Source organism: Bidens hawaiensis, unplaced genomic scaffold (assembly GCF_021521415.1).
Source record: "Bidens hawaiensis isolate Kalapana, Puna unplaced genomic scaffold, B.hawaiensis_p1.1 tig00016116_1, whole genome shotgun sequence".
NCBI classification, from domain to species: Eukaryota; Viridiplantae; Streptophyta; class Magnoliopsida; order Asterales; family Asteraceae; genus Bidens; species Bidens hawaiensis.
The window spans coordinates 517,466-529,122 of NW_027492465.1; the positions used below are offsets into that span (position 1 = coordinate 517,466).

The 11,657-nt window shown below is 36.4% G+C and overlaps 1 protein-coding gene across 1 annotated transcript; it reads right to left on the reverse strand.

Annotated features, from left to right (window-relative positions):
• Positions 1 to 558: 558 nt before the first annotated feature.
• Positions 559 to 4,144, reverse strand: LOC143550623 (polyadenylation and cleavage factor homolog 4-like). Its single transcript, XM_077041243.1, has 6 exons — positions 3,412 to 4,144; positions 3,058 to 3,159; positions 2,705 to 2,968; positions 2,486 to 2,617; positions 996 to 2,408; positions 559 to 901 (listed from the first exon to the last, which is right to left on the reverse strand). Exons 1-6 carry the CDS (start codon positions 3,823 to 3,825, stop codon positions 812 to 814), a joined length of 2,415 nt encoding a protein of 804 aa, XP_076897358.1. The 5' UTR covers positions 3,826 to 4,144; the 3' UTR covers positions 559 to 811.
• Positions 4,145 to 11,657: the final 7,513 nt, after the last annotated feature.

Below are 11,657 nucleotides of genomic sequence, written 5' to 3' on the forward strand. Positions count from 1 at the left end.
AAATGTTTTTTTTTAAATTAGCAAGGAACAAGTTCTTCAGAAACGCTAAAAGAATAATGCGTTAATTTTCCAGTTTTCAAAATCCATACATTTGTCTTCTCAAAAGATTATTATATTCTTTTTATTATTATTACTATTTGCATATATATATATATATATATATGTAGGTATGTGTATATATATATATATATATATATATGCATGTATAAGAGCATCTTGGATCAAATACAAATTAAATTAACATCCTAACTGTGAAAATCAAGTAGTGTAATTATATATACAACGTTAATTCAATTTGTACGTTAACTTTCCCCCATATAAGATAAATATATATTCATTTTCTAGTAAGTATATAGATATCATAATATGGTTGTATTAAAGTTTGAAGACATATACGAGTGATTTCTTATGTGCGAAATCATAATTTATCTCAACTGAAGTCTAACCATAATTTGGAAGTAAAACTAACTACATGAAAGCAACACTTATTCTTTTGTTAAACATGAGGATCTGTTACTGAAAACTCACAGGACCGCAAATATTCACAGTGCACAGAGGTTCACTCATAAGTATATTCCAAGTACCAAACGAAATATTATCCATAGTTGTATCATTTAACATTATAGAGAAGTCAAAAACGTTACCATATCATTTTCTTCTAATTAAGAGTCAATTGAAAAAGCACTAGATTTTAAAACATACAAAAACAACCATCACCAGCAGTCTTCGCACATCGGCGTTTGACCAAATCGAAACATCTTTGACTATGTTTCGATTCATTTTCTCTCAATTCAGCTTCAACCACTCACAATCATGAGCATACACCCGTTTTTTGGTAACCATGAGAACCCGTTACCAGAAAGCTCATTGGATCCCCACCAGATATGCATACACCTTTTTCCTGCATAAAAAAAACATATTCAAATTAAATCTTTCTGAAGTTACAAGTCCAACGGATACCTTTTTTTTTACAGTCAAATAAATTTAACATTTACCAATTTGACATCATTGACCAGGCCCAGATCAGCAAGTGAATGTTCTGACACACAATTTATATGCACAATAACACCATTCTTGCCATTTCCAATTTTACCATTTGTAATATCCAGATAATCAGCTCCTTTAAACATCCATTTACCCCTTTCTAAACTATAAATATCATTGAATATTTCACCACACAAAACACACACGCTTTGACTTTCATCTGCATTCACCATCATCTCACCATCAACCTCCAATGCACCCTCGGTTCTTGACCCATTAACCCAATCGTCACAATTCATAAACCACCTCCTAGATGGGTCAAAATCAGAATTTCTTAACGTATGCCATTCCATATGTTTATCAAACCGTTCTTGAAGCTTAAACCTTAACCCACATATACCACATTGATGCGGAAGCTCGTCGATTAGGTCACTAATCACACCAGAATGAAACTCCCTGATGATATCAGCCCTAAATTCACAACCAATAGAACACTTGATTTCTTCATCCGTTTTAGATTTAGATACAGGATTGGAAGAAGAATCTACAACAGGCGGAATCTTAACATCGCTCACGCTCGGGTTCTTTGAATCATCTTCTGATGCAGATATTATGCCTTTAGCAACCAAAGTACTTAAAAGACTCGACACAGGATTTGATGAAGTATCACGAACACTTGAACTCACTGTTGATGATATTGGTTTGTTACCAAATATGCTGCTAACTGCAGCTAACAAACTACTTGAACTTGTTGGGTGGGCCCGTGAGGAACTAATTGTTGGAACCGTATCAGATACGAGCTCGGGTTGATAAGATGGCAGAAAAGTTTCATGCTTTATTGGTAAATTCTGAACCTTTGATTTCTGAGAGTTAGGTTTTAACTGGAAAGAATCTTGATGAGGTTGACTAGAAATCCCCGGGATCTTTTGAACTCGAGAACGAGGCGGTTTACCATCCGGGTCTATTAAGTCTTGATCAGCTAACTCATACGTCAACTTATTTGATTGGTACTGTGAGTGAGGACGCTGACGTGACGGTTGCTGACTAGACAGTGTTGCAGTTTTACTTAACGGTTTTTCAGAATCAAAAAACAACCGGGGATCTCGTTTTGAGCTATTAGCCGATGCGGGTTTCAGCGAAACCGAACTGACATCATCCCACAAATACTCTTCTTCATCTGAATTCTTCCAGCTTCTGTTAATATCACCACTTCCTTTATTCATAGACGGTAATTTCACATCAGAAATTGCAGATCTCGGGGCTGAATAATTGTGCAATCTTTCCAGCCTGGGTATTGTCTCGGTATTATGCTCTGCAACTCGTTCACTCGATAAATCAGAACCAAAATCAAAATTGTTGTATGATGTACCACTGTTTTCATGAGTAAGATCACTCTCCGCCTCTCGTTGTGCATGCTGAATACTCTGCAAAACCAAAATCGTCAATTTCATTATTATTATTATCATTATTATTTTTAAGTTTTAGATGCCTAGTAACATACATGCAACTTAAGTCGAGGATCAGCACGTGCTCTTTGAATATTAATACTAGCAGTTGTTCGGTCTTGTCTTCCGGTATCTTCAGATGAATTATTAATCAAGTTCCTTGTTATGTCACCCGCTGTATCTTTTGCCTTCACGACAGTTAAAAAAATTTATATATAAAAAAAAAGAAAAACAGTGATTAGCACATTAAAAACAAGATTTCTTTGTCTGCATACCCTGGTTGATTGTTGGAGTTTCTGTCTCTCTTCCAAATACTTTGGATTTACATGAATGCTGCGGGCAGGGGGGCGTTGAGGCTGTGAATCAGGTCTAGACGTGGTCAACCCTGAAGTTGACCCATTCCCAGCTGACTGAAAACCGAGTTCTTTCTCTATAGATTGAAGTGTTTGAGGAGGAAATACTCCTTTCCATGTCCCGAAAAGATGTCGCATACCAGAATGTACTGTAGAATCAACCTGTCTATACGCCTTGCAGAAAACCTAAACCATAAAAAAGTAATAACATCATAAGTTCATAACTAATTTACTAACTGTCACACGAGTAATAGTTACATAAATTAAGATCCAACCTCGGGAAGTTTGGTTGCAAAGTGTTTGATGTAATCCCTTCCAATGTTCTTCACAATACTGTCAAGAAGATATAGTGATGGCAACTTTTGATCACTTGGAACCTAAAATCATTGTGTCAATAACATTAATAATTTATAACACGACAAAGACGGTTCCATACACGCACTGATTCTAATATCATCCACAACTTATTAACTGGCAAGACAACAAATGTGATTGCATATGCGGACCAATTATAATATCTTCTACAACTTATTTGAATAACAAATTAAGCCATTTGATTATTACGATTACGCAGATACACAATAAAACAGCTAAATCTATACACCAATAGTAACCTAAATGATCATCACCTCAACAATATTATTGCAGATAGTGGCAGCAATCGCTTTCGCCGCCTGCAAATTCTCTCCAGCAATAATCGTCAAGTTCGTAATTATCGGTTTCGAATTAAAAGTCAGCTCGGCCAGAGCTGTCCTGTACTGACTCACAAGCTCCTGATGCTGCTGTTGTTTAATCTGCGTCAACGATTGCGGCTGATAACCTTCACCGTCTCTCTCGACCGCAGTTCGAAACCCTACCGGCTGCCGTTGAACCCCAGGCCTATTATCACCGTTCGAATTACTACTATTACTATTATTATTACTATAACCACCACCGCGAACAATCGCCGGTTCTTCGGTTATCAATCTCGGCTTCTTCATGGCGTTAGGGTTTCTACCCGATCTATCGAACGATCTGCCGCGAGAATTACCGTTGATATCCATTTGGGCGAAATCAAAAACGATTAATCTGTGTTTACAATTGACAGTTTACATGTGCGAATTAAATTGCTGCATACATACATCGTTACAACTGTTACAACATGAACAAAATTGAAACCCTAACCCTAACCCTAGATGGATGTAATTACGAATACACAGATCCGAGAAAGAGGGATAATAATAATCGATTGCAGGGGGGTTTGATTTGCGACGGAGTGATGGGAGTGATTAAGATTAGACGACGAGATTGGATTGGATTGGAAGTCGTCAGTCAGGGTATAATTAATATTATTATTATATTATTAAGGTTAAGATTCAGAGCTGCCTGCCAGTGCTAGCCAACAGAATTTTACTGTAATGTAATGTAAGTAAAGCTTGTATACGTATGTGGACTGGGTGGGTGGGTTGTGTGAAGGTAGACCGTTATGAAATGGTTAAAGATAAAGCCCAAGTTAAGTGGGCTTGAAAAAGCACAATAAAACTGGACCATACTCGTTCAACTCATGCAAACTATATGTTATGTTATGAATAAATCTGGACCATACCTGTTGAAGTCCTACAAAGTAGAGGTGCACAATATAACCGGTTAACCGGTTTCTAACCGATTTTGTAACCGGTTAGTAACTGGTCCAATCCTAACCGGTTTACTAACCGATTCTAATCGCCGGTTAGTAACTGGTTTGTATTTCTGATTTCAAAACCGGTTATAAACCGGTTAACCGAACCGGGTTAACCGGCCAAAACCGCTTCTGCAGATGGTCAAAACCGGTTACTAACCTAACCGATTAACCGGTCTAACCGGTTAGGGTATTAAAAAAACCGGTTACGAAAAAAAACCGGTTAACCGTTTTGTTCACCTCTACTACAAAGTAGAGGTTCACAAATCGGGTTTTTCAAATACTCGGTTTCGGGTATGGAACAATGTTCGGGTATTGGAAAATCAGGTATTGGTAATACCGGATCGGGTCGGGGTTCGGGTCCGGGTATTGTCTCTAAAAACCATACCCTATGCATCGGGTTCGAGATGGTATAGAAACCGGGTATTCTAAAACCAGGTATTTGAATACCTTATTTTCGGGGTATTGAAAAAAACTCTATTTTTGTGTTTTTCAGGCTTTTTTCCTGGGTATTTTTCAGGTATAAATTGAATTTTTTAAAATGTTGCACTTTTTAGGGGTATTTTTTGGGTATTCTTAGGTATTTTTTGGGTGCATATCGGGTATTTGAAATACCCAGTTTCAGGTATTGGAAAAACCGGTTTCGAGTATGGAACCGGTTCGGGTTTTCGGGTATTACTGGGTACAAATCGGGTCCGGTTCGGGTTCGAGTTTTTAGTACCGAAATGCATACCATATGCATACCCTACGGGTAGGGTCCGGTACGGGTTCGTGTATTAATAAACCGGGTATAAAAAATCCTGTTCTAGGGTTTTTTTTTCGGGTCCAGTTTCGGGTTCGAGTTTTTTGTACACCTCTACTATAAAGGGCAAACCAGTGATACACAGCCAAACCCAATTAACCGGCAGATACCCGGTTTGTACCAGAAATTCTAATCGGGTGGTACCCGGTATGAAAAAAACAAGTTTACACCCGATTCAACCTGACAGTTACAAACCGGTTTGGAGTATGAGCACCAAAACCGGTTACAAACCAGTTAACCAAAACCGGCTTTTAGAATTTATATATATATATTTTAAATGTGACATTCGTCATTTTCGGTTAAACTTGTTTTTGTTTTTGTATTAGAAACCTGACCCGTTTTGGTCTTTCGGACCTTTCGTTATTAATAAAATATTGGGTTTTATGTTCGTTTATGTTACACAATTGTCGAATCAAGAAATCATCTCTCTCGGTACGTTAAAACACCCTTTTTTTTTGCTAAACACAAGTTAAAACAAACTTAAGGGACTAAAATTGTCAAATAACAAAAGCATGTAACTCTTGAAAGCAACTTTATAGCCAACTCTTCACTCTTTCCCTATATAATGCATCCCATTTGGGTTTGCTCATTCACCTCAAACTCTCCCAAATCTAGATCTAAGTATTCTTTTTCCAAACTCTTGATAGTTTGACTTCTCAAGGGTCAAACTAATACTAATCTTTGTTTCTAACTAATTCTTGTTAATTAAAGCTTGTTATTATAGCTTTTTTAAAGCATACTCCCCTTGTTTCCTTGGCTTACCCTTCTCCGGCCATGGTTAGTTTAGGTGTATTGCTAGGTAAAGCTTCATGGAGGACTATTATAGTCCTTGTTAACACTTTAAATTTTGTTTAAGCTTATTATTAATGTTAATGTTTAGTTATATTTACTTTAGGTTCCAAATCATTTTAATGAGTTCTATGGTAATGGGTATGTGGCAACCATCCTCGGTTCATCCCGAGTCAAGAGCCGAACCAAAACCGAACTTTTGTTTAAATACTTTATTGTTAACATATTGTATGTAAGACTTGTGTATTATCAATTATAAGTTTATTTTAATAAGTTCTATAGTATCGGGTATGTGGTAACCATCCTCGGTCTTATTCTGAGTCAAGGACCGAACAAGACCGAACTAAACCGAGTTCACTCGCTTAAGACACACTAGTTGTGTTTTGGGCCACCGAATCTCGTATTTTTCTCTAAAACTATATTATAAACTAATTTTAATTATTTTATCAAAACACTTGGTATGTTGGATCCAACTTGATCTTATAACAAGTTTGAACCGACAGAACCAAACACTCGCTTAACGGACGTCGAGGTTATTCTTAATAGAACTACACACTTGGTTAAGTTTCTTTTGATTTCATTGAGTTATCTCATAACATTTATTACTGTGAATCTCGGCTTTCAGCGTGACCAATTATCAAGACTCGAACCGACAAACCCGAACACTCGTAAAATCTCGTTTTGGTATCTATTTAACAAGGGATCTTGCAATATTGCAACTTTACCCAAATGTTTACTTAAAAAAGGTTAAGTAAAACAAATGAATAGAATACCGAGACCCGACTTCGAGTAAACTTACTCTTCAAAAACCATTACTTTAATTTCTTATGTATTTACATTTTAGCCTTCAAACTTTAATTAATTATCTTACTAGTCATGCAATATTACTTTAAAGCTTTTAAGTCCATCTACTAACTCAAGACCATTTTTAATCTAGGTTTTTGATTGTTGAATTAACTTTCCGTTTTATCGCAAACTAATCCTTCAAGTTACTTATTTCATGTGAGTACATTTCATCCCTCGTTTTCATTTTTATGACTTTGGGCGTAACATGCATACCTATTCAAAACAAGAATGATTTATAATACTCTATCCTTAAACCACAAACTCTAGGTTGTATGATACTTAGAAAACTTGCTCTATTGTGTGTTATAGTTTCATATGCTTTACGTGCACGAGTGTTTATTTTATGTTGTTGTTGAGCCTCAATAAATATGATCATACGCACCGCTAACTACTTAAGCCTTGAGCTAGTAGAATAGGGCCTCATTATCCGAGTATGTCGGTTGTCACCGATTAGAACGGATCCTCATTTATTTATGATTTATATATCGCAATTGTTGCTTTTATTTATAGTTTCATATACGAGTTATGGATTTTCCTCATATTATATATACTCAAAACTATGAAATTGTTAACCAACATTCGTGTTGACAAATATTATTTTATGCATTGTTACAGGTTTGATTATTGGTTGATTGGAGTTCGAGATGCTATCTTATTTGAGACCGTTTAGGTTATTAGAAAAATGAACCAATTAAATTCTTATATTTGGTGTTATTTTGTATGAACGATGGTGTGTTACTTTTGTTGATTAAATGAAGTAATGAGTTATTTAAATATTGTCACTTTAATAATGCTTTGTGTTCCTGAACAATCCGTTGCACCCCGACATGTTCGCCCGCCTTTGGTCGGGGTGTGACATAAAAAACCATTTTTTTCCAACCGGTCATTTACGGATAAATGGTTCGGTTAATACCGATTATCGGGTAGGGTATTTCTACTGAAAACTGGGTAGTATTCGACCGGTATCTGATCGCGTTAACCATATTCGGTTTTGAAATAACCGGTTTCGGAGAACTAGTTTGTGCACGGGAAAATTACACATTTGAGCAGCTTCTCCAAATTATGTGAGAACGTCCTACATTTTTTTGGAGTAAGGATGTAAGTGGTTGTGAATGGATAAGAGAAAGCATTTTTACTGCTCATGAGTAAATTTGTAAATCTGAAAAAAAAAAAATACTATTCATACTTTCTCATTTTTTAGTATTTGTAAAAAAATGGTTGTGAATGAAGGAAAAAATAAAAGATAATGATAATATTCAACTGAAAATAAGATAGAAAAAATATAGTGTTTTTAATATAATTATAGAGATGAAGAAAGATGAGTTGTCGGGAATGATCTTAGGTTATGAATAAAATAAGAGGAACTGTCTCTTTCGTCATTTAGTTATGTTTATACATAACTAGTTTTTCTACTCGGCGCGTTGCGCCGAGGCAGCTGACAAAACCCTCTCATTGAAAAATGAGCGTTGCTAACACTTGAGCGTTACAACGATCAGTCAACACGAATTCGGTCTAGCATCGGCTGCATGCGTTACGATAATAGACATCATTGGTAAAATTTGAGCATTAAACCCAAAAAAATAATTCGTCGAATTAACATGTAAAAAACATTAACATATAAGAAAGAGTAAAACTGCGGTTTCCGTCCCTGTGATTTGTTCAAATCTGCGGTTTTAGTCCAATAGTTTTAAATTTGCGATTTCTTCCTTGTAATTTGTTCAAATATGCGGTTAGTCCAATAGTTAAAATTGCGATTTTCGTCCCTGTGGTTTCATTTCACAATGCAATTAAACCCGAATTCATTACTTCGTTAAGTCTGGTCGCTAAACCAATCAGCGTACCCTTCACGTGAGGGACAATTTGTCCTTTATTCCCCAAATACACCCAGTCCCTCACGTGAGAGGGCTTGCGAATTACGATTGGGTTTATTTGGGGAGAACAGAACAAAAATGCCCCTCATGTGGGGGGGCATGCTGAAGGGTTTAACGACCTGAATTTAACAGGGTTAATTAATTTGGGTTTAATTGCAAGTGAAATAACACCACAAAGACGAAAATCGCAAATTTGGAACTATTGGGACTAAAACCACAAATTTGGACAAACCACGGGGGACAAAACCGCAGTCATTCTATAAGAAAACAAAATATTTAAGACGATCTTTATTTTGGTTGGCAAACCCCGGATGGTAGTAAAACTCAAGTGTTGTCGGTATCGAGCGTTTGAAGCGGAAGCTTGACACGAATTCGGTCGTTTTTAACTTTTGATTACGTATGTTACGGTACTGAACTAAAAAACAAAAATATAAAATTGAGGTGGACCAACAACCAATTTTATTTTCTTTTTACTTTTTTTCTGGGGGGGGGGGGGGCGGGTGAACTTGCGCATGGTAAACCCTAGTGTTGTCGGTCATGGGCTTTAAATAAAGCCACGAGTCTGCGCGAACTCGGTCGGTTTCTTTCAGGTTTGTTATGGTATAGGAACTAAAACAAAAAAAAATTAACATTTCCATTACGTTTATTATGGTAACTGAACTAATAAACAAAAACAAAATTCACCGATCAATACAGTGCCGCCAAGTAACCCAATAGGCCACTTATGACACCAAAGTTCTTATTTATATATGATTGTAATTTCATTTACGTGCTTTAAATAAAGAATTGCATATACAACCTTTATATTTTTAAAAAGGTTGCACGTTCAATCTTAAGACTTGATGTCTTAATTTAGACCATAACTAGAATTTAGACCTCGCGCGTTGCGCCAGGGTTGTTAAGTTTTTAGTAGATATTTGTGGTTATAAGTTATAACATCATGTAATGTTGGCTACATGTACTTATTAGCTATGCTTTACAAAGATAATTTGAGGACAAAGAAACTAATGCAAATAATGTTAGTACAAAAGTATTTGTAGAGCAGCGGGTGAGCCAATGTTTATGTAGTCCAAAGAAGTGTTTGTTTGCTGGCTTGTTTGATACTCTCAAAAGAGACTGTTGCTGCTTATTAGATACTTCAAAAGGGTTGCTTGTTGCTGCTGCATTACCAAGAGGGCTGCTGCTCCTGCATTACACTTTTGTGGAATTTGGGTTGTTTGGTTGTACCCGCAACAACCTTTCATACCATTTTGATGAGTTAGAAGTCAAAAATCAGCCTCAACATGAACGTCCTCATATTAGGACAAAAACAACATAACAAATGCATCAAACAACTCAAAGAAGAGCATAAATTCAAACATTTATAATAACAACCTGAATCTTGTTAGGTGAACCCAACATGAAGCAAATCAAAATTTGATTAACAAAAATCCAAACATATCTAGACCCGATTAAACACACCAAACGTATCCGATTCTTCAAATTTGAAACGCAAGGCAACTAATTTTTTGCTTTTTGTAACATACTCATTTCAATTTGAGTCTGTTTTGGTTGAACCATTTGACCCGAACCAAACTGATATAATTTATGTGAAAATGCAAGGCAACTATTTTTTCTTTTTCCAAAATAACTTATGTTCAATTTGAGTCTATTTTTTCCGAACCAATTTGACCCTAACCAAACTGATATAATTTTTGTGAAAATGCAAGGCAACTATTTTTTCTTTTTCCAAAATAACTTATTTCAATTTGAGTCTATTTTTTCCGAACCAATTTGACCCTAACCAAACTGATACCTTCTTCTAAAACAACCCGTTTTTACATGTTACCAACCGACCAGACCGTTTTACAGGTGATTAATATTTTCGTCTAATAATATTACCTTCTCAATGTTGTCTATCTTAACTCCCTTGACTTCAGAGACTGGATGAGTAATACACCATTTCATCTGCTCCATTTTTGGCCTAAAATCCACCCAAGTGTCATTAGCACTTCAAAATTTAATTAAAAAAAACATTTTTAGATAAAAGGTGGTTAGGTACCCAAATGATTTGTTGAGGCTCTTCGTAGCAGCAGTTAAAACTTTGCTTCCTCCATATATCTTATTAAACTCGTCCTTGACACGGTCCAAGAACGCCATGGGAATCTAACGTCACAAATCACATACGCAAGGCACCTCAAGTTGTTTGAAAAATATTCCACGTGCTACAATAATTCGTTGTTAACATAATGTAAGTTCATGAAAACACCGTCGCCAGTCAGAAACAGATGGAACAACACACTGATTGCAATTTGGGGTTCACAGCACCGGAACACCGCTGCTTCCAAACAGAAACCCGACAACAGCAAGGCAACCACCTGACCCACCCTTTTCCGGTCGGTTCCTAACACAGCCACGACACCGACCACCGGAACCGTCCTTCCAACAGCTTACTCAGAGAGGTTAGTTTTTTCAATTACAATTGAACTTTTATTAGAATCTAACGATACAATTAACACTATTGTTATTTTAGCTATTATATTTTAAACTGGTAATATGCAGTTTATATTATAGTTTCCGCATGTGTATGTAGTTTATATTATTCTTTCAGCATATGTATTATTCTTTCAGCATATGTATGCTTATTATTTTTTTTTTGCCCATTTCCTTTTAATCGTTGTTGTGTGTAAAAATTTAAACCCATTACTTGTTTTGCACATTTCCTTTTAATCATTCTGTAAAAATTGAACCCAATAACCCCCCCCCCCCCCCCCCCCCCGTGTTGTTTTAACCGTAATCGATTCTGCGCAGAAACCAACTGGATCCGCAGGACCAACCATGCTCAGAGACGTGACGTCCTTACGCGCAGTACGCAAGCTGGTCCCGCAGGAAATGCCTCCCGATGGTGAAGGACTCCGCCTGTTCCCGCAG